The sequence below is a fragment of the Sphaerodactylus townsendi genome, linkage group LG02 (assembly GCF_021028975.2).
Source record: "Sphaerodactylus townsendi isolate TG3544 linkage group LG02, MPM_Stown_v2.3, whole genome shotgun sequence".
Taxonomy (NCBI): Eukaryota; Metazoa; Chordata; class Lepidosauria; order Squamata; family Sphaerodactylidae; genus Sphaerodactylus; species Sphaerodactylus townsendi.
In genome coordinates, this window is record NC_059426.1 from 178,272,729 (window position 1) to 178,296,874 (window position 24,146).

At 48.5% G+C, this 24,146-nt stretch overlaps 1 protein-coding gene across 1 annotated transcript in view; it reads right to left on the minus strand.

Moving 5' to 3' along the window:
• The window catches only part of L2HGDH (L-2-hydroxyglutarate dehydrogenase), a 35,580-nt gene that overhangs the window by 7,061 nt on the left and 4,373 nt on the right, over positions 1 to 24,146 (minus strand). Inside the window, exons 3-7 of the mRNA XM_048486176.1 lie at positions 19,533 to 19,684; positions 15,289 to 15,420; positions 7,117 to 7,279; positions 2,864 to 2,898; positions 457 to 624 (exon numbers count right to left, since the gene is read on the minus strand). Coding sequence (XP_048342133.1) covers positions 457 to 624; positions 2,864 to 2,898; positions 7,117 to 7,279; positions 15,289 to 15,420; positions 19,533 to 19,684 — 650 coding nt within the window. The remainder of the gene's footprint in view (positions 1 to 456; positions 625 to 2,863; positions 2,899 to 7,116; positions 7,280 to 15,288; positions 15,421 to 19,532; positions 19,685 to 24,146) is intronic.

Below are 24,146 nucleotides of genomic sequence, written 5' to 3' on the forward strand. Positions count from 1 at the left end.
GTGCGGCCTCTCTCTCCTGACATGGCAGATTCCCCAGTTCTGCAGGAACTGCAGGCCGAAAGTCTCCTCATTGGCCTTCTCTGTCCTGCCTTTTATTCCCCGCCATGCCACCCCAAGTTTTCCCACCAATCAGAACCTCTGGTCTTGGTCAAGCCCGCCCTTCCCTGGCCCTAGGAGCTTCCTGGCCTTTCTGTCTGGCCAAAACTCCACCCCCCTCTAGATTACTCCATGTCCCTGCACCCTTCCCTCTACCCGACGCCGAGGCCTTCATCGGCCTCCTACTGCCCCCTCCCCAGGTGAGTTTGCTGCGGGCTCCTAGGGAAGGAGTGTGGGATGGTGCCTTCAGGGAGGGGGTGCTGGGAGACTCCCAGCCTCAGCCAGGGCACTTCCCGTGTCTCGGGGTTTGGGGGTGCAGCAGCGCAGCCTCGGGTGGCTTGCACTGAGCAAACTGCATACCGGATAAATGTTTCCTCGAACCAAATAGCTCTTCTCTGGCTTGAGCACCAAATAGTCGCCACGGAAAGGCACAATGCGAGGCTCAGGGCTGCAGCCGCTGATCTGCGAGAGGCGGTCCGAGTACAGCCCTGCGCAGAAGACCAGGTGCCTGCAGCGGATTTCCATGCCCTGCCGCAAAACAAGAGGTAGTAATTCAACAGAAGAATGAAACGCCCCTTGAAAGCTCACAAAATTTCACTTCTAGCTTAGATTTCTGATTGGTTCCGGACTTCTACAATCCTAACACATTGTTTACTGAATGTCCCCTTTTGAGGACCTCACTGACGTATGATCTGCTGTGAGTTCCTGTGAGACAGACAGACTGCAAATAACACCAATAAACACAAACCTAAGTTCTGATGATGTTATTTTAAATGTTGCTTACTTCCAACGGTGCCTTTACTATTTGTTTATTAAGGCTATTTTAGCCTGCCTTTCCAGCTGAGACTCAAGGAGGATTACACAGCACAAGTCAAGTATAAATCAACAGGATGGGATGCCCAATGAACAATACAGCAGAGTTTGGACTACAGGAATCTGAAAACAAAGTGAAATCTCAAAAAGTTGAAACAAAGCACGAGCTTTTAAGAATGATACACTCAGTGGAGTAGAAACCGCAATTCAAGAGGGATATTGAAAAGCTGGAACTGGTCCAGAATGGTCCAAAATGGTCAAAGGTCTGGTAATTCATGCCCTACACTTGGAGCTGGGTATGTTCATTTGGGGAAGAGATGGTTAAAAGGTGACATTCGCCATGTTTAGCTATTTGAAGGGATGTCATGTTGGTAAGGGAGCGAGCTTGTTTTCTGCTGCTCCAGAGACAAGGACCAGGAGTAATGGATCCAATGTGAAGGAAAGGAGATATCACCTGAACATCAGGAAAACCTTCCTGACAGTAAGGGCTGTTTGACAATCGAATGAACTACCTTGGAGTGTGGTGGAGGCTCCTTCTTTGGAGGTTTTTCAAGAGAGGCTGGGTGGCCATCTGTCAGGAATGCTTTGATTGTGTGTTCCTGAATTGCAGGGGGTTGGACTTGATGGCCCTTGAGGTCCCTTCCAACCCTATGATTCTATTCTATGAAGTTCAATGTTGCTACGTGTAAGGTGGCTGACGCACACTGGAACAAAAATCCTAATCTTAAATGACTGAGTCTGAAACTAGTTAAGATCAAGACTAAAAGATGGGGTCACAGGGAAAAGCTTGATGAAAATGTTGACTTTGTGTCAGTGGTGGGATCCAAAAATTTTAGTAACAGGTTCCCATGGTGATGGGATTCAAACTGTGGTGTAGCGCCAATGGGGTTGGGCGGGGCACAACAGGGGCATGGGCGGGCATTCTGGGGGCGGGGCATTCCTGGCTGGGGCTGTGGCAAGGACGCAGCTGCTGCGCCGGTCCTTGGGCAGGAAACAAATGCACACAGGCACAGGCTACCACACACACCAGTGCACCTCCTGCTAGACTGTGTCAAGTTCTGTGCGCTACTGCTGAGAGGAGGGGCGTAACTAAGGCAAAAATCACGTGGCAAAATCGCCAAATAGTAACCCCCTCTCGGCACACACAAATAATTAGTAACCTACTCTCGGGAACCTGTGAGAACCTGCTGGATCCCACTTCTGCTTTGTGTGTGACAGTGGTGAAAAAGGCAAACACCACGCTGGAGATTATTAGGAATGGAATGGGGAATAAAACAACCCTGAAAAAGTGGCATAGAAATTTTCTGAATAAGAAAGTATTTAACAAACGAAATTTTATGGCTCGACGGAAACAAATAATTGACCTGCAATATTTAATTGGAAAAAAGTGTTGTTTAAATGTTACATTAAAACACGTTGAAAGCCTGGGGTGAAAATGATTTTAAAACTTAGCAGACCTAAATCACATGCTACGGACATGGTTGTCTGCTCCCTGATCTCAACAAAACCTCTCTTGCACCTGGATCAGTGGAGTCCCTTCAGCGTCATCATCTGAAGCATCACCTGAATTATTTGTTAGTTCCCCATCAAAATGCTGCTTACAATATCCATCCCACGTCAGAGCAGACTGATATCAGTAAGAATTTCTGCTTTGGTCCTGACGTGACCTGCACAGATAAATCTGTACCAGGATTTTAAAATTTAGATTAATACGTGTATTTCTGGTTTTACTCAATGCTCGCCACTTCCAACAGACCAGTTTTGTTTCACACACTTCCAGGGATCATCAACTGAAAGTATGGTTTACAATTGTGAAATTGCCAAGTTTAGCTAATATTGTATAGGTGATGGGTTCTGTCTACCACTATTAATTTTTTTAAAAAATGCATGTTTAGAAATGGAAATAATTTCTACCCTACATCTCGGGGCAGGGGGATGTGTTGCTTGATCTTACCTTGGAGCTTCTAACAACGATGGGATATTTCATCCCTGCAAGAAGAAGAGAAAATTTATTTATTTATTTATGTTATTAAACTTCTATACCGGCCTTCCATAAAGGGCTCAGGGCGGAGTCCATCAATTATATAAAACAGTTAAAATCCATTTCACCCCAATCCCAGTTAAAAACCATATATACATTATAAAAATTCAGATGGCGATTAAAATTGTTTCCCCTTCCCCATTCTTGCACCCACAGGAGGCCAGATGTTTATCACAGAAGTGAGATGTTATCCCGGCTGGCCAAATGCCTGGCGGAACAGGTCCGTTTTACAGGCCCTGCGGAAACTCTGTATGCCCCGCAGGGCCCTGATCTCACTTGGGAGCCTGTTCCACCAGGTAGGGGCCAGGGCCGTAAAAGCCCTGGCCCTTGTAGAGGCCAGCCTGATCACTTTGGGGCCAGGGATCACCAGAAGGTCCGCCTCCGAGGAGCGGAGGGGCCTAGCAGGGCGATATAGGGAGAGACGGTCCCGTAGATATGCTGGTCCAATGATGTGCGTATTGTGAAACATCTTCCCTGGTACATGATACCCAAATCAAGGCAAGGACTTTGTGTGACGCTTGTCCTGAGGTTGGTATATGAGAGTCAGCAGGGAGTAGTAGATGAGGTGTCAAACTAGGATCTGGGAAACCCAGGTTCGAATTCCGACTATGCCGAGAAAGCTTGCTGAGCACTCCTGGGCCAGTCAGACAGTCTTAGCCCTGACCCTGGCTAGTATTTGGTTTGGAGAAAATCAGGCTTGTGACGGGGAGGCAGGCAATAACAAACCACCTCTGAATGTCTCTTGCCTTGAAAACCCTACAGCAATGGTGGCGAACCTTTGGCACTCCAGATGTTATGGACTAAAATTCCCATCAGCCCCTGCCAGCATGGCCAATTGGGATGGCTGATGGGAATTGTAGTCCATAACATCTGGAGTGCCAAAGGTTCGCCACCACGGCCCTACAGGGTCGCCATAAGTCAGCAGTGACTTGATGGCAAAAAAAGACAAAGAAAAAAAGAAGTAAGTTGGAGCAAAGCAGAAGACTACCCCACCCCCCCAACCCGGTTCAATCTAGATAATTACAGAAAGGTTTGGATTTATACTCCGTCTTTCTCTTCTGTAAGGAGTCTCAAGGTGGCTTACAAACTCCTTTTCCTTTCCTCTCCCCATAACAGACACCTTGTGAGGTAGGTGGGGCTGAGAGAGTCCAGACAGAACTGCGACTAGCCCAAGGTCACCTGGGAGGCTTCATGTGTAGGAGCGGGGAAACAAATCCAGTTTATGAGATAAAAGTCCGCTGCTCAAGTGGAGGAGCAGGGAATCAAACCCAGTTCTCCAGGTTTGAGTCCACCACTCTAGAGTACCACATTGGCATCCCATAGATGTCCACAGGCTCCTCGTCTGGATATGGAGTGCACATCTGTCTTTATGTTCCCGTGTAGGTTTTTTCTATGCTATCTTGTTGACATTGGTTTTAATGCTTATAATGTTTAGAACAGGGTTAGGGAACCTTTAACACTCAAAGAGCCATTTGGACCCGTTTTCCACGGGAAAAGAAACACTTGGAGCTGCAAATAATTTTTGACATTTAAAATAAAGATAACACTGTATATATTGGGTTTTTTAACCTTTTACTCCGCTCATTCTGAGAAGGCAATGGATACGTCCGCCCTGCTGCCTGCAGGGCAGGCAAGGATGGGGCCAGCAGCTCGGCCTCGCTGGCCGCTGGGAAACCACCCACCCCACTCAAACAGGGGTGGGACAGAGGAGGGAAGCCTCCGCTGATGCGGCCCAGCCCGACTGCCCATGGCAATTGAATCTTGCTCCCTTCGCCCTGCTAGCTCTGCAGGGTGGGCAAGGATGAAGCCGGCGGCTCAGCTTGGGGAGCCGCAGTGCAAGGGCAGAAGAGCCGCATGCGGCTCTCAAGCCACAGGTTCCCTACCCCTGGTTTAGAATCATAGAGTTGGCAGAGACCCCAAGGGCCATCAAGTCCAATCCTCTGCAATGCAGGAATACACAATCAAAGCACTCCCGACATATATATATGTAAAATGCTATTATACTGTTGCAAACTGTTACAATGCGGTTATGCTGATATGTGTTAGTTGTTAACCTGAGATGTTGGACCAGTGTTAGGATTTGTTGCAACTGACCTTGCTTTATGCCTACTGTATTGATATGCTGCTGTTATTTACTATGTTGTGCACGGCCCTGAGCCCTTCCGGGGAAGCCGGTATATAAATTAAAAGTCAAATCAAATATAATGTTTATATTTTTATATTATTTATATTTTTGTACTGTTTTTATATGTTTTTATTTGTAAGCTGCCCTGAGTCCTTCAGGAGATTGGCGGGGTAAAAATGTAATAAATAAATAAAATAAATAAAAAGACCGAGGCCCCCAAGGTTGGTTGGTTGGTTGGTTGGTTGGTTGGTTGGTTATTTATTTATTTATTTGCACTTCTAAACCGCCCTACCCCCGAAGGGCTCAGGGCAGTGTACATGCACATAAAACAATTCACCCTCACATAAAACAACAAATATAATAAAGCCACTTAATATAATTTAATTCAGATCAATAATACCTGTGTAAACTGATGGCGACCTTCCTACCCTATCCCGCCCATGGGAAACCAGGATGGTATGAGGGTCTGATGGTCACCCCAGCTGGCCAAAAGCCTGGCGGAACAGGACCATTTTACAGGCCCTGCGGAACTCTGCAGATCCCGCAGAGCCCTGGTCTCCTTAGGGAGCCTGTTCCACCAGGTAGGGGCCACGGTTGTAAAAGCCCTGGCCCTTGTTGAGGCCAGCCGGATCTGTTTTGGGCCAGGGATTTCCAGCAGGCGCTCCTCCGTAGAGCGGAGGGCCCGATTAGGGCAATATGGAGAGATGCGGTCCCTCAGATATGTAGGCCCAATGCCGCTGATGGCCTTAAAGGTCAAAACCAGCACTTTGAAGATGGCCCGGAACTCGATGGGCAGCCAGTGTAAATGGTGTAGGATTAGAGTAATCCGGTCCCAACTAGCTGTTCTGGTAAGTAGTCTGGCTGCAGCATGTTGAACGAGTTTCAGTTTCCAGATCACTGTCAGAGGCAGGCCAGCGTAGAGTGATTTACAATAATCTAGTCTAGAGGTGACTGTTGCATGGATCACTGTGGCTAGGTCGGTGTGGGACAGGTATGGGGCCAATTGTCGTGCCTGATGCAGATGGTAAAAAGCAACCCGGCCCGTTTGAGCAACCTGGACCTCTAACGATAATGTAGGATCCAAGGTCACGCCCAGGCTCTTAACTGTCGAGGATAGATGTAAGGCCTCGCCGTCCAGCGAAGGCAGAAAAAAGTCCACCGGTCTCTCCCCTCGTCCCAGCCACAGGACCTCTGTCTTCGCAGGATTTAGCTTCAACCGACTTGCTCTCAACCAACCTGCCACAGCTTCTAAACAACGCTGGAGAGCTCTAGCGGCCGCAGATGGGCTGCCCTCCACCATGAACACGAGCTGGGTGTCATCAGCGTACTGGTGGCACCGCAGCCCAAAACTCCGGACTAGACTTGCCAGGGTGCACATGTAGATGTTAAAAAGCATCCGGAAGAGGATCGCCCCCTGCAACACCCCACATTCAATGGAGTGTCGCTTGGAGTTCTCACCCCCCGATGCTACCTGCAGTCTCCAATTTCGGAGAAAAGAGGCCAGCCAATCCAAGGCTGACCCGCAGATCCCGACATCAGAGAGGCGGTGGACCAGAAGGTCGTGGTCTACCACGTCGAACACTGCGGTGAGATCTAAGAACATCAGCAGCGCCGACCCACCTCTGTCCAAGTAAAGTTCATCCACGACGGTGACCAGCACCGCCTCGGTCCAGCACCGTCTCGGTCCAGCAACCAGCACCGTCTCGGTTATTTATTTATATTTATTTATCTTTCAAACTTATATACCGCCCAATCCCCGAAGGGCTCTGGGCGGTGAACAACATAAAATTCAAATACAAATAAACATAAAATCAAATACAATAATCTCTCAATAATATAAATTAAAATGCAGCAATTAATATATAACAATGCCCGTTAAAATCCTTCTTAAACCCCCCCCCCCCCCCCCCGAGAGGAGAGAAGAAAGGGTGGGTTCTGTAGATGATAATGAACCCAAATTTCCATGGGGATGGAAGGTGTGTGTGTGGGGTGGGGGTGGGGGGTTAGTGGAAGAAGTACCAGAAAAACAAAAAGCACTCACCTTCTTGACTTCCTGCGGCACTTTCTTTCGCCATTTTCATATCTTCCACCTGAAAGTCAGTCAAGACTGTTCCCCCGGCTGCTTGGAAGTCTTCAGCGTAAGAGAGGGCCACTTGCCTGTAGTTTACAATGCCCGTGTATGGGGAGTCCAGGGCCATCAGCCCCTGTTAAAGGTGAGAGAACACGACACAAAGTCATTTTGCTAAGAAATCTGAGTAATTCCCCATCCTTGTCAACTGTGTTGAGATCTTCCCTCATTTTATTGTACCAGCCTGTGATGCGGAGTGAGTGCCGTTACTCAGTTGGTTCAAAAGAAAATTTGGGGATGGGGCGGTATACCAAATCCACTAAATAAAATAAATAAATAAAATGTTAAGATTCAATATCAGTGGTATAAGCATAAGCATTTTATTGTCATTGTGCACGCACAACGAAATTCACAGTAGCATTCCTCGATGCACACAATTTCAGACTCATACCCCATCCTCACTTTCCCCTTCCTCCACCCATCCCTACACAGCCCGAAACACATCAACACGAAGCCACGGAGTTCAGCATAGCCACAGCTCTAGAGTAGAAGCTGTCCCTAAGCCTCTTTGTCCTAGTTTTGAGAGACCTGTATCGTCTGCCGGATGGTAACAGTTCAAAAAGAGAGTGTAAAGGATTCAATAGTGTTGATGGTGAAGTAACCTTGAGTGCATTCCACAGCCCGGGCGATGGGCCAGATGCATCGGCAGAGACTTTATCTCTGCGCGGGAGATGAAGCCTCTGTTCCCATGGGAAGCAGGAAGGGGGGATGGGGTGACTGGTATTATAACCTGTGCTTCTGGCGGGAAGTGTCATTCCTGCCCCACTCAGGTACTTGAGCTTTTCTAAGAATGTTCTTAATAAATGGACTTTTTTTACTCCCAAAGCCTTTTATATTTCTGAAGTCTATAAATTCCCTCTACATTGTGGCAGGAATCTTAATTCATCTATATTCCTGTGCAGTGGACCTCTTTTGTCTATGCGATGGAGAGGTTGAATTTTACTGCGGAAGCGATTGCGCGGTAGCCCCCAAAGAGGGTCTTCCGACCTTTCCCTTCTGGATCTGGAGGAACCAGCAGGAGAGCGGGCCTCGCCGCTGGTGGCTCTTTTCCCCGTCCACGTATCAAAGCCGCGAAGTCTTCCTTTACTCCGTTGGAGCGAGGGGACGTACGGTACGGCGACCTTGAAGTGGATTTAGGCGCTGTCTATGGATCGAAAGCCTGTGGATCCGGATCTCTACCCGTTTTCATGTGGATTACAAACCTCCAGATGCAACTCTGTCATGGAGGAGGCGGGCTTGACCACCTTTCGCAGCGGCAACCCAGGAGTCCATTGAGGCGCATTCCTGGACTTCGTATTTTTGGTGATGCTCCCAAAGAGAACCACCGTGGCACTTTGACTGGGGCCCGATCCAAAGGACACGGGACTAAACCTGGAATTGGGAGAATTATCCGTACGCTTCCCAATCGGACCCCGATCCTGGGCCAGCGGCCGCGCAAGTGCCTCGAGGGGAGCTACCGGTGGCTCGCGGCGGCTTCACGGTGTCTCCCGATGCACCAGCTTCCAGGCGGCGAGAGTCGAAGCCTGCGTTCCCCAGCCAGACCGGTTTCCTCTTCCATCGAGGGACTGGGATGAGGAAGTGGGGCGACTCGCAGCGAGAAGCCTAAGCGGCATGGAACCGTGAAGCGCCAGTTATGGGAGGAAGGCGGGCACAGTTGCAGCAAAAGGCGTAACCTGCAGAGGGACCGGAACAGCAGCATAAAGAAGTCCAGCTCGAAGTTGGACCGTGCCAAGACCAGCTCCAACGCACAATATGCCCAGAATGCGATCCAGTCCATGATAAAGTCTGGAACAGTCCAGACTGGATTTACAACGTAACGGCAGCGTTACAGGCTCTGCGCCGACATAAAGTAGGCTCATACCTGGAAGCTTCTCCTTAAGCGGGGCGAATCTGGCTAAATTGGAGCGAGAAAAGGCTGCTTTGCATGTCGCTAACCAGGATGCATTACCGGCTGCGCCAAGAGGAGGAGGGATCTGGCTGCGTTGGAAAGGGAGCTAAGGAGGCAGCAGACGGGGAAGCTACAAGTTGGAGTCTATGCTGTTACTGATCATGCTCGGGCGCCCAGGGGAGGGGCCCGCGTACCTGGAGTCCTGCCACTAAGCGCCAGCCCCGGCACCGCCAGCTACCACGTTCGGCTCCCCGGTACACAGCAGCTGCCTGCCCAACTCCGCTTCAAGCCGGCTGCCAAGCCAATTCTCCTCAGCAGGCAACCAAGAGCCGTCGAGCGGAGGATACTATATAAGCCCCGATACCAGCCCGTTTTGATGGGACCTGGCGTCCAAACTTCCCTACTTCATCTTACAACTCAATGCCCGCCGGAAGACTATGATGATCTATACCCGGTCTGAACGAGCGAAAAAAATCACGGTGGACATCGAAACCAGTCCTGGATGGGGCAGCAGCCGACTGGTTCATTGACTGTTTTGGATTTACAGGATGAGGACTCTGCGCACAGTGCCCGCATTCCTCCAGAGCTTTAAACGAGCGCTTTTCAAGATCCAGAAGCGCCCGAGGGTAATGAAGCTATCCCGCCACCATCAAAACCATCCAGCAAGGCAACCGCCCGTTTGCCAGAATTTGTCCATTAATTTAGATGCGCGGCGTGCGTTGCCTGGGCTTCCTCCTGAGTGGCCTGAACGCATGAAATCACGAATACTTCTCGGATGCTGTGGACAGCAAACTTCGATGAAAGCGGTGTTTTCTAATTCGAAGTTCCCTCGTACCATTAGCGGATTGGATCCAGTTGGGGTCTCAAGTGGCGTCTCGTTTGGAATATGTCTTTCGTCAAGAGGCCGCCCAGCCCTAAAACCACTCACTGTGTCCACCAAGTCAAACCCAGCCGCCTTCTACTGAAAACTACACCTCCGACGCCGCGCCCGACTTGGGTTGTGTAATGCTTTACTCGCGGAGGGCCAGGTCATCTAGTCCGCCAACTGTCCCAAGAAGCAAAACCAACGACTCCCAGCTCCGCGCCTCCGGTCTGCCAAACCACCATCGCGGAGTCAGGGTCGCCTCCCACTGGCTCTCGTCCAAAGCGGTGGACCGAAGGCGAAATGACCCAGGAGGGGCGAAGCTTGGCTGTTTTGCCTTTCTTCAGCCCCATGGACATGTAGGAGCCCGACTCCTGGCCTTGGCCGTGAGTGAAGGCAGCGCTCCCATTACTGTTCAAGCATTTCTGGCCAACCCCGCTAAACACACTTCGCGTATAGCCTGCGGCCCCTTGTGGATTCCGGCATCTCCCACTGCTTAATGCGGCCCCAGGTGGCAGAGGAGCTGGGTCTGGGACCGAATTCCACTGGCTAAGCTTCAGCATACTCATTCACCCAAATGGGCGGCAGGCCGGAAGCGAAGGACCGGCCAGTTCAAAACACAGCCCGGCTCCTTCTCCTCGCGTTGCGCCTTCGACCATTGGGAGAAAATTGGATTTCATTTTACAGAAGCCAGTGGCTAAACCTCTCCATAGTTTTGGGCATGCCTTGGTTGTTGTTACCAGAACCAAAAATTCATTTGGAAGGAGAACAGGATCCTGGGAATTCACTGACCCTCCCTGCGCGGTGAACACATGGTGGGAAGAAACCCAGCGATCTCCTGACACACACCCCTCTCTGGCTTCCTCAGTGACGTCTTCAGATTTCTATTGGCATCCCACCTGCATATCAAAGATCTAGCCAGAGTTTTCCAGGAAACAGGAATGTGGGATCAGTTGCCACCCCACAGAGACACTGACTGTAAAATTGTCCATACAACCAGGGGGAGCTAACTACCCAAGGGTAGAATCTACCGCGATGAGTCCCAATGAGAGGAGGAAAGAACTTACGTGCCTTCTTAGACAAGAACCTTGCTCACAGCGGTTTCATACTGGCCGGGCTACCAAACACTTACCTGCGCTTCTCCTGTTTTGTTTGTCAAAAGAAAGATGGAGTCTTTAAGGCTTTGCACAGATTATCGAGGTCTCAATGCGGTTTCCTGTCCAATAAATATCATCCTTTGCCTTTGATCAAGGACCTTTTAGATGCACTTTCCGGCAAAGGGTGGCATTTTTGCTAAATTGGACTTCTAAGAGAAGCTTACTACAGAGTCAGAATTGCTGAAGGATATGAACACCTGAAATTTCGTTTAACACAAAGTTTGGACAGTTTGAATACTTAATAATGCCAATTCGGGTTAAGTGGGGCCCCGGGGCTTTCATGGCCCTTTAATCAATGAAGTTCTCCATGATTTACTGTACAAGGGAGTTGTTGTATAACTTAGATGACGCGTTTTAATTTACTCGCAAACAATAGAAAGAGCATAGAGAAATATTGGTTCGAGAGGTGCTGAAAGCAGCTTTGCTTGACAGCCTCTCTCTTTGCCAAACTCTCAAATGCTGTTTTCATCAGACCTCCATTGACTATTTGGGTTATCGGGATCTAAGCCCGAGGGCTTAAAAATGGATCCTGCCCGAAATTGATGCAGTCCTCCAATGGCCTGCCCCCACCAACATCGCCAAAAAAAAGAACTCCGAGTCGATTTCTTGGTTTTGCTAATTTCATATCGTGATTTTATATATCCCCAATTTGCTGAACTGACTCTCCCTCTCACAGACCTCTTACTGCAGCACTAAGGAGTAGAGTGGATCCACTGTCCAGCCAAGCCGGGGCCCCCTTTTCTGGTCCTGAAAAATGTCAAACAGCCACTTTGAACTACTAAAATCTGGCGTTTACCACCGAACCTATCCTAAAGCACCCTCTGACCCAGATCTCCGTTTGTGGTTCGCGATGGGCCTTACTCGGACAAAAGCACTTGGGGCAGCCCTGTTGCAGAAAAATAAAAGATGAGTAGAGCTGGTTCGATGTGCTTATTTGTCAAAAAAATTCTCTGGTGCCGAGCTCAACTGGACTGTGGGTGACAAAGAGACTGCTGACCATCAAAGCTTCAGCACTCTCCACTCTGGCTTTACACTGGCTGGAAGGGGCTAAACATCCTTTTCAAGGATTTGAGTAGGATCATAAAAACCTGGCAGCTCTTTCCACCCCCTCAAGATGTCCATAAAACAACCTCGTTGGGCCGACTTCTTTTCTCGTTTCTCTTTACAGTCCATTTTTTCCCTGGGAAAACCAACAAACTGGCTGGCGTCATGCTTCTACAACAATTGGGAGGGGTGGAGCACAACGCTACGAGACATTCCACGCACTGTTCTTTCCCCCTCCCAGTTGGGTTTAGCTGTCACCCGACATCTCAAACATCCACTTCTCCCTCCGCCCCATTCCCAGTCCTCGTCTCTCTTTCCCAAGTGGAATTGAGAGTGGAGGAGGCGAGAATACCACGAGGAACTCTACAGCTAGCGAAGGGGACTCCCACCATTGCGTTTGGAGAATGGAGTTTCATGGCCGGAGGGGAATGTTGAATACGTGCCTCCCCTCCGCCAAAGCAAGGTTCCTTGAAGCTTACCCGCGATGCCCGCCTTAGGCTGGGCATCTTTGGCTTTTGAAAATCCTTCTACACTTGGCTCCGCCCGGCAGTTCTGGTGGCGGCTGCAATGCTTATAAAGACATTGAGGCATACATTAAAGGCTGCTTTCGGGTTTGTGCAGAAGCCAAAACCATCCGGGGAAAGCCCCATGGACTATTGCAACCTCTCCCGGTAGCTTCTTCCGGCCTTGGGAGAGAAGTCATCTCCATGGATTTCATTACAGATTTGCCCGAAAAGTCATGGCATACACGGGTTTTTATGGGTGTGGTGGTAGATTCTTATTCCTCTAAAGCAAAGCGGCATTTTATCTCCATGTGCTTCCATCCCCTCTGCTCCTAAGTTAGCCGCGGCTGTTTATTCAACTTATGTTTACGCGTCTCCATTCCGCCCGTTCAAGCAGGTGGTTCTCCAGACCCAGCTGACCCCCAATTCATCTCCAAGTTCTGGAAAGCGTTTTTGGGGTTGTTGGGGGCCGCCTTCGTGACGTCTCACGCCGCCCTACCACGTTCAAAGTGGCCAGGCCAAGTAGGCGGAGAGAGAGAAACGAACAGAACCTTAAGAGCGAGTATTTACGTTGTTACACCAACGCTACCACCAAGACTTAGATTGGTCGCGGGCTTATTCCGCTTTGCGAATGCATACCTACAACAATGCGGTTCATAGTAGTACAAAGAAAACCTTTGAAATTGTGTCTGGTGGCTCCTTCCCGCCCGTTGCCACAACTACCATGCAGCTGTCGCCTTGGACCCCCAGGAGGAATTTCAACAATGGATTTCCCATCCCTAGTCGAGGGATGGAAGTCGGTCCAGACCGCATACTTTACAACAAGCAAAGGACTCCCAAAGAGCGCTGCAAAGCGGATAAACACGGCTCCGGAGTTCCCTCTGCTGATGTGGGCTCCTGGGTGTATTTATCACTACAAAAAAATCTCAGAGAGGCGATGCATAAAATTTTTCTAAACTTGGCAAGAGATTTTGTGGGACCCTTTAGGATACTAAAGTGATTAATGATGTCACTGCCAGCTTTAGATTTGCCTAACTCTCTTAGTAACATCCATCCTGTCTTCCATTCCAGCTTGCTCCAAAGAGGAGGCTCTCCGCTTCCGATGCCACTGGCACGACCAGCGGGAGGAGGCTCCCCACCGACCTTATTATTGTTATGGCCACAAGCACCTACTACGAAATTGGCGCTTATCCCTGGACTCTGGCGCTTTAATCGTCAAACGCTGGCGGCACGTATTTAGTTTCTTGGGTGGGGGATATTCCTCTGGGGTATAATCAATGGGTCTATTCGAGAAAACATTGAAGGCCCACCTAATTCCTATTGCTGCTTTCCACCGCACCTTTCCTCGCATCAAACCTGGGGAAGGGGAGGGTCTTCTTTAGGGGAGAGCAGAGTGTAAAGGATTCAATAGATGTTGATGGTGAAGTAACCTTGAGTGCATTCCCACAGTCCGAGGCGCATGGGCCAGATGCACTCGGCAAGAGAGACTCTTTATCTCCTCTTGGTGAGGGAGATGAAGCCTCTGTTCCCATGGGAAGCAGGAAGGGGGGATGGGGTGACTGGTATTATAACCTGTGCTTCTGGCGGGAAGTGTCATTCCTGCCACTGCGTGTACTTGAGCTTTCTAAGATGTCTTAATAAATGGACTTTTACTCCCAAAGCCTTTTATTTCTGCGTCTATGGAATTCCTTACAGAGAGTGTGCTGGATGAGACGGGTCTCTCAGAATATTTTGGGCTTTTTTTAGGCTCCGGGAATTATAGAGTTCTTCCAAGGAGGGGAGAGGGCAGCCGATAATCTTCTGTGCAGTAGTGATCACCCTTTGGAGTGCCTTCCTATCTGCCACTGTGCAACTGGAGAACCATACACAGATGCAGTAGGTTAAGACACTCTCTATAGCACAGCGGTAAAAGGACACCAGGAGTTTTCCATTCAATTGTTGTTTCCTTAAAAGTCTCAGATAGTACAGTCTTTACTGGGCCTTCTTAACCACCACGCCAACAGAATAATATAGCAAGCAGACAGCAATACTGGAGCAGACATTGGAGGTGCTGTGCTGGTCGAGCAGATTTAAATATATCATTGGGACATGTCTTAAAATTTAAGCTTTCTGAACGGCTGTTCTGGACCAAGTACCTGGAATTACAAGCTGCAAGATTGCTGATGAATCGGGCAGTTAATGGGATGCTACCTGAAGGAGGAAATGACACATGACATGGAGCTGATAAATCTGCTGATCGTGGCAAAAATATGTGGTGCGAAAGACTGGGAAATGAAAAGAGCACAAACAGGACCGATACAATGTATTGTTGAAGGCTTTCACGGCCGGACTCAACTGGTTGTTGTGGGCTTTCCGGGCTGTGTGGCCGTGGTCTGGCAGATCTTGTTCCTAACGTTTTGCTTGCATCTGTGACTGGCAGATACACCTCTGAAGGTGCCAGCCACGGATGCAGGCGAAACGTTAGGAACAAGAGCTACCAGACCACAGCCACACAGCCCGGAAGGCCCACAACAACCAAGACCGGAACAGTTGAACTTAATTTGGAAAATGAGGAAGAGCTGAACCCTGGCCTCCCAAACGTGGGCCTGATGCTCTTCAGTACTACACCACCGTAACTCTGCTTGCACTCACCCGACAGTAGGGCTCCTTCGCCTGTATTTCTTTGGCAGTGATGAGTTTCAGCCCCCGGACCTTGTTCTGCAGACCTCTCTCATATAATGCCTTGAGCCTTGGAATTTCTTCATGTTCAGCTGCAACAATGAGCTATAGAAGCCACAAGAAAAGGAGGCTAACCACACGGGAAGAATTCACTTGAAATGAGGCACCGGGAGAGAGTTTCTTCAATACTGTGGACCACCAGGAAGACAAAGGTTCGATATCAAATCTAGCCTGCACTCTCTCTCGGAACTAACGTGACCAAACTGGGGCTTTAACATTACAGGAAGACAGGAAAAGATGAAGGCAGCAGGAAGAGAGGAAGAGCCAGCAGGAGACGTATTGACTCCATAAAGGAAGCCACAACCCTCTGTTTGCAAGACCTGAGCAAGACTGTTAATGATGGGACAATTTGGAGATCATTAATTCATAGGGTGGCCATCAGTCGGAAGTGACTTAATGGCATTCTCTCTCTCTCTCTCTCTCTCTCTCTCTCACACACACACACACACACACACACACACACACACGGAAGAATGCAACCAAACTGCTACTGTTCAGAGCTTTAGAGTGCATAAGACCATGGTGGATTCCGCACAGCTGCACACGCCTCCTGCACACACCTCTTGCCAGTTTCACAGTGGCACCCGCCATTTTGTGTGCTGCAGCAGATTCTCTGTGAACATTCTCCACAGAGGTTTCCTCTGCTTGCAGCTCATCCATTTGCTATTTCACTGTAAAAAGTAGATGAATAAAAATTTTTTAGCCTGGTGATCTCATGCACGTGTCATTTTCCCCTTTTTTGTGTTTTGAGGGGGATTTCTGTGAAGCTACGGCAACACAAACATGCACATATTGCAGCTTCTCAAATCATGTTGCTGTAGCTTTGCAGACATCCCCCCTCGAACCAAAAAAAGAGGAGAAATGGCAGATGCATGGGATCACTAGGCTAAACAAACTTAATTGTCTGCTGTTTACAGCAAAATAGCAAACTGATGAGCTGCAAGAAGAGGAAACTTCCACGGGGAATCTCACAGAATCGCACACAAAATGGCGGATGTGAGCCGTAGAAATGAAAGAGGTTTGGGCGGGAGAAATAAAGCATTTTCCGTGTGTTGGCATTTGCTCTCAGGCAGGACTTGTCTTCAACTTTGGAGTGTCCAGTAGCTGAAATGTGCCCCCCCCCCCCCCACATATCTGATTTACCATCTTATGCTACCCTCTTAGAGGGGAGTCCGGCCATTCCCTCTTCTTAGTGAGGCCTCTAAATAAATTGGGTTTTGGGACACCTGATATCTATGTACTGGCCGTTGCTTTTAATGGATTTTATTGGTTTTAGCAATTGCACTGATTGTAATGGTAAATTGTACACATGTGGATATTGTTGTGCACCGCCCAGAGCCCTTCGGGGATGGGGCAGTCTACAAATCCACACAATAAATAAATAAATAAACTTAGGCTGGAAGAAAAAGATTGCTAAAGTAGCAATCTTTGAAAAAGGCCGGGTTGAGAGGAATATAACGGGCTGAACACATTTTGGGAAAGAGAGCTGTGCAAAGTTCTTCCCCGAACACATTTCAGAACGTCCTGAAGAAGTTGTATTTGCTCTGTGCGGAATCCGCCCATGCTCAGAAGGCAGAAAAGCAGTAATGCCATTTTCTTTGGCAATTAAAAGACAGCATATCTGAAAAGGTCTGACTCAGGCTGCAGATTCTGACTTTCAGCAATGCAAAACTCCAAGAAGCAGCAAAAGGAGCTGATCTAGAACGATGGCTGTGAAGATTTTTCAGAGGTGAAATTTTCAATCAGTGAAAAAAAGGAGAGTTTTGATTTATAGCCTGCTTTTGGAGATTCAAATGCCCCTTCTGCACATGAAGAATAATGCACTTTCAATCCATTTTCACAACGGTTTGAAAGTGGATTTTGCTATTCCGCACAGTAAAATCCAGCTGCAAAGTGCATTGAAGGCGCATTATTCTGGATGTGCGGAAGGGGCCAAAGCGGCTTACACAACCTCCTTCCCTTCTCCACCCCACAATAGACCCCTTGACTCTTTCCGCACATGCAGAATAATGCACTTTCAATCCACTTGCACAATTGTTTGCAAGTGGATTTTGCTATTCCGCACAGCTGCAAAACGCATTGAAAGTGGACTGCAAGTGCATTATTCTGCATGTGCGGAAGGGGCCCTTGTGAGATAGGTGGGGCTAAAAGAGGAAGAATTTTGATTTATAGCCTGCTTTTGGAGATTCAAATGCCCCTTCTGCACATGAAGAATAATGCACTTCCAATCCATTTTCACAACGGTTTGAAAGTGGATTTTGCTATTCCGCACAGTAAAATCCAGCTGCAAAGTGCATTGAAGGCGCATTATTCTGGATGTGCGGAAGGGGTCAAAGTGGCTTACACAACCTCCTTCCCTTCTCCTCCCCACAATAGACCCCTTGATCCTTTCCGCGCAAGAAGAAGAAGAAGAAGAGTTTGGATTTATATCCCCCCTTTCTCTCCGGCAGGAGACTCAAAGGGGCTCACAAACTCCTTTCCATTCCCCCCTCACAACAAACACCCTGTGAGGTGGGTGGGGCTGAGAGAGCTCCGAGAAGCTGTGACTAGCCCAAGGTCACCCAGCTGGCGTGTGTGGGAGTGCACAGGCTAATCTGAATTCCCCAGATAAGCCTCCACAGCTCAGGCGGCAGAGCGGGGAATCAAACCCGGTTCCTCCAGATTAGATACATGAGGTCTTAACCTCCTACGCCACTGCTGCTCCAGAATAATGCACTTTCAATCCACTTTCACAATTGTTTGCAAGTGGATTTTGCTATTCCATGCAGCTGCAAAGTGTATTGAAAGTGGACTGAAAGTGCATTATTCTGCATGTGCGGAAGGGGCCCTTGTGAGATAGGTGGGGCTAAAAAAGGGAAGAGTTTGGATTTATACCCTGTTTTTCTCTACATTTAAGGAGTCTCAAAGAAGCTTACAAACTCCTTCCCTTCCTCTTCCCACAATAGACACCTTGTGGTGTAGATGGGGCTGAGCGGGTTCTGTGCGAACTGGGACTCGCCCAAAGTCACCCAACAGGCTTCATGTGCAGGAGCAGGGAAACAAATCCAGCTCACCAGATAAGAGTCTGCCACTCATGTGTAGGGAATCAAAAATGTCCAGGGCTCCTAACCACTTAACGAATGCTGATAACCACACAAAAACACCATTAATCATGAACGTCATATATAACTCCTTATAAGGCCCAAATCAAGTATGATGCTGGTGAGGCAGACAATGGATCTTCTTTACATCAGCAGCAGCCTAGTTTAAACAAGATGGGACAGGAGTATACAGAAGCCCATGGGTGAGGTTTTCTTTGTACAGCCAGGATCCCATTTAAATCTACTACTGTGAGAGATTTTTTCAAGAGCCAGTGTGGTGTAGTGGTTCAGAGAAGGATTCTAATCTGGAGAACCGGGTTTGATTCCCTACTACTCCACCTGAGTGGCAGAGGCTTATCTGGTGAACCAGATGTGTTTCCGCACTCCTATGTTCCTGCTGGGTGACCTTGGGATAGTCACAGTTCTCTCAGAACTTCCTCAGCCTTACCTGTTGGGGGGAGAGGTGTCTGTTGGGGGGAGAGGAAGGGAAAGGAACTTGTAAGCCACCTTTCTCTCTAACAGGAGAGAAAGATGGGGTATACATCTAAACTCTTCTTCTTCTTGTCTGGCTCAGTTGTCAGGCAAAATCTACATGCTGAATTTGAGCCAAGGTCTTCCATTTTTAAGTTCTGCAATTCCCTCTATTACCTGTCTCATTTTTCAGTCAGTGCTGACGGAGTTTGGTTCTACCTGCAAATTTGTAGCAGCCAGCTTATTGTTAGTCTTTCTTGGACACCTGCACACTCACGCCCGTTTCGCCCGTGGTGTTTATATGCTTTTAAAATTCTGTTAAGGGAATGGAGACAGCATGCCAAAACTCCCTGAGGAGAATGCCGACGGGTTGGGAGTCCCGAAGCTATGACTATCCCAAGGTCACCCAGCAGGAACATAGGAGTGCGGAAACACATCTGGTTCACCAGATAAGCCTCTGCCAAGGTGTCTGTTTGTGGGGAGAGGAAGGGAAAGGAGCTTGTAAGCCACCTTGAGTCTCCTTACAGGAGAGAAAGGTGGGGTATAACTCCAAACTCTTTTTCTTCTTTTTTAAGTAAAAAGTAAAAAGGGAAGCACCTACCGTACCTTGCCGCATTGTTTATATGGGATTCCCTTTTCATCACAGTATTTGTAGCAAAGGGCAGCGCCTTCCACGCACAGCTTCGCTTTTAGGGATCCTGGCGTATAATAAATCCCACTGTGAATGACTCCACTGTTGTGTCCGCTTTGATGACGAGCTAAATAGGAGACACGTTGGAAATAGTTAGGTGTCTGCCTGGCTAGTACATGTTTATTCTGTACTTTCTCAGAGAAGATCACGGGGCATACACTCAGCACTTCCTCCACAAATGTATCCCCTCAACCACCCTGCGAGGTAGGCTGAGAGGGGAAGTGTGTCACTGCCCCAAAGTCACCCTGCAAGCTGCATGGCAGTGTGCACAACTGAACCCAATTCTCCCACACCCCATTCTGACACCCCAATTCCTACACCACACTGGTTCTGACTGCTGCACAAACAGTAAGAAACTTGGGTTTAACAAAGCTACCGTGTTTCCCCGAATATAAGACAGTGTCTTATATTAATTTTGTCTCCCAAAGATGCGCTATGTCTTATTTTCAGGGGATATCTTATTTTTCTGGTGTTCTGTTCGACGGACATGCTTCCAAACAAAAACTTTGCTACGTCTTACTTTCGGGGGATGCCTTATATTTCGCACTTCAGCAAAACCTCTACTACGTCTTATTTTCCGGGGATGTCTTATATTCAGGGAAACAGGGTAGATGAATTACATGTCCTGCTTTAGTAGCTTGGCTCTCAATGAGTTGGTAAGCCTGTGTCTGGGCTATATTATTCATTTATCTATTATTAAAACATTTATACCCTGCCTTCCCTTGTGGTTCAAGGCAGCTTATGACATCACTTTGGGCTGCAGGTGGAGGTTTACATGAAAGGATACTTCATGCCTGGATAGTAGGCCAGATAACTGTTCCATGCAACCTGCCAATGTGCCCTGCCCAGGGCCACAGGCATGGTCAAACTGTAGAGGTGGGGCTGACAGACATGGAAATAGATAAACTGTAAACCTAGCGCCGTGGTGGCTGATGGGAATTGTAGTCCATAACATCTGGAGTGCCACAGGTTCACCACCACTGATGTCCTAGCACATACAGCCAGGAACTAAGATTCACATGAAGAGACCCTCTTGACCGTCCCATTAATCAAAGAAGCTCATTTGGTGTGTACAAGAGACAGGGTCTTTTCAGTGGTAGCCCCACGATTCTGGAACAGCCTCCACAAAGAGGTGCACCTGGCTCTCTCACGGTCGATCTTCGGGAGGCAGCCGAAGACAGTGTTATTCACAACAGTGTTATTCCCATTTATCCCATATGTCCCAGCTCGGCCTCTGCGCTCGGCAGAGGCCAATTTACTGGAGATCCCTGGCCCCTCCATGATGCAGCTGGCCTCCACTCGGGCCAGGGCCTTTAGGGATCTGGCCCCTGCCTGGTGGAACACTCTCCCTCCAACTGTCCGGGCCCTTGGTGAGTTCTGCAGGGCCTGTAAAACCGAGTTCTTCCACCTGGCTTTTGGAGAAACCAGCCGCTGAGTTGTGCCCCCTCCCCCAGGTTAGGGGTCCTTAACATCAGTGGGACCCATTATTGGAATTTATGGGTCCCTAATACCATCAGGACCCACTACCCCCCCCCTCCTCCTCCTAGGAGGATTAGGTTCAGGTTGGACGCCATCTTGGATATAATAACTGCTGTTTTTATTGTAACTATGGATGCTTATGATGATTTTATGTGATTTTATGCTGTACACCGCCCAGAGATCTCCGTGGATGGGGCGGTATATTAAATTTAAATAAATAAAAATTAAAAAATAAATAAACACCACTTGATTAGTTGATCAGTTCTTCAGCCTTTCTGCAGTTTTACATCACTGATTTCAATTAGTGGTTTTTATGAATGTGAATGCCTTTTATTATCTGCCTTGCGTTCCCCTAAGGCAGGGGTCCCCAAACTACGGCCCGGGGGCCAAATGTGGCCCCCTGAAGGCATTTATCCGGCCCGCCAGGCATGGCGGCAATGGCTCCATTCATGTGCAGTGGGGGCTCAAGGGAGAGGAGGAACCGGCCCCAACAGCTGTTGATTGCAATTATATGATGGCACCCCCAAATCTCCATGAATTTTCTGACCCAGAGTTGGAAACCTTACACGTGGCAACTCCTGCTCCACCCTTCCCTCTTGGCTACTCCATGTGTTGCTCTCAGGCTTTCTGTTCCGCCTCACTCCCATTGGCATCAGCCAGGCTGGCGAATCGCTCGCTGGCTGCTAGGGAGGAAGAACCCAGGAAGATACCTAATCCTGGGTTAGATGGAATGCTTCATTGGGAAAGTTCTGCTTTTTTTTTTTTTTACAGGGGAAGGTATTCCACAGCCTCCCCAACAATATTTGGAGCCCACCCTGCACTTGACATACTTTGGTCACTGTTCTAAAAATAGACCATGACAGAAAGGCTGAAAGGTGAAATCAAACATTTTACAATCATTTGTGCATAGGAATTTGTTCATAGTTTTTTTTAGTCCGGCCCTCCAACAGTCTGAGGGACAGTGAACTGGCCCCCTGTTTAAAAAGTTTGGGGACACCTGCCCTAAGGTAAAAGGATGGCTAAAACTGTTTCAAATAAACAAATAACTTAGCAGAGAAAGGTCAGGGCAGAGGACAGAGGACATCTGAAGATGGGAGGGATACAGCAGTAAGCTAAATGAGAAGATGTTGCTGAAAGAGCACGGCATGCTTGACACCAGAGTGGTTTAAGGGCTGATGGCTAGACAGGCTTGAAGATGGTACCCAGACAGGACCTCCATGCCCCCGTGTGGCTCTCAAATTAGACTGCATATGTGGCAGAGCTGAGAAGGACCATCTATTCTTACGGACTGAGGAAGAGCATTACTATCCCCAGTTGCTTCCTTGCTCCCATTTGCACCAATGCAATACCAATGGAGTCTTGAATGGACAGCCACTGGAAATACCACAGAGAGGCAGTCCCTTGTGATCTTATTGTTTCCTTAAACAGTCAGTGCTTAGATCTGGCCACAAGAGCAATCTCCCAAGTTGACTGTAAATGAGCCCTCTTCTCTGTAATAATGCTGCCCTACCTGACAGGTTATCATCAAAGTTACTGAGCAAAGATCTCCATAGGACTTCATGTACTCGCTTTAAACAGTAGGACGATTGTTCAGCCATTCAGAGGAAAATTACAGCTGAGTCATTTGGCTGGCCAAAAGGCCGTAATAATAAATATCTATCTATCTAACAGCTGAGTCACACGAATCTGAAGCTGAGCAAAACAACACAAGCTGTCCAGAGCTGTGGAACGAATCCCCCTTTGGAGGCAGCATGAGCTTACCGCAGCGGATTTGCTCTCCCCAGCGTAATTACCCCAGTGGAGGGGCAAATCCACCACTGCCAGTCACTGTGGGGCCCTGGGACATTGAGTTGCGGTGGCCAGCTCCATGTTGGCACGCCCAAGCCACATTGATGTGGCAAGGGCACAACTTTAGCTGTCAGTGGAAGCTGACAAATTTAGTCAGCTTCCACTGCTAGTTCACCCTCCTTTTATCTATCTATCTATCTATCTATCTATCTATCTATCTATCTATCTATCTATCTATCTATCTATCTATCTATCTATCTATCTATCTATCTATCTATCTATCTATCTATCTATCTATCTATCTATCTATCTACCTATCTACCTATCTATCATTTCAATTTTTATACCGCCCTATCCCCAAGGGGCTCCGGGCGGTGTACAACAAAATTAATGCAAACAAGTTAGAGGGCAAACCATACAATTAAAACAACAACAACAACCCATAAAAAGCTCTAACATTAAAACATACTAAATTCCATTAAAACAGCGGTAATATCATAATAGAAGGCACCCGGTGAATCCTTTCCTTTAAAACCCTCCCCTAGGGAGCGACCGGACTCCTCCATAGGAGGATAATCTGGATGTAATCGATCAGGGGCGCCGTACTCAGCGGCTGGTTGCTCCAAAGGCCCGGCGGAACAACTCGGTCCTACAGGCCCTGCGGAATTCGCCAAGATCCCGCAGGGCCCGGACACCTGGAGGAAGAGTGTTCCACCTGGCCCGCGTGGAGGCCAGCCGCATCATGGAGGGGCCGGGGATCACCAGTAAATTTGCCTCTGCTGAACGCAGAGGGCGAGTAGGGGCATATGGGGTAATGCGGTCCTGAAGGTACGAGGGTCCCAGGCCGCGTAAGGCCTTAAAGGTCAGAACCCAAACCTTGTGCCAGTGGAGCCGGCCTCAGACACACACCATGTTTTCCTTGGAGTATCTCTGCTTTCCCCTCTGGGGGATTCCAGTGGGCTTTTTGCACCATGAGAAAGCCCTTTGGAGGGGGCAGGGCACTGCCAGAGTGGTGCCATCCCTGCCTGCCAGCGCAGTCTGGATCGGGCTGTCAGTTACAATATAGTTCTTCCTATCAGGGTACCCAGCGGACGTTTTGTACAAAGTCGTCCACACTGCTGATAACATCTGCTCAAAAAAGAATATATACTTTGGTACGTTGGATGAGCTCAATTTTGCTTCTTGTGAAAACAGCAGACTATCTCAAGCATGTCACAGTTGTCGCTGAACATAAAAAAATGTAAATCTATTAGCCTGGCACT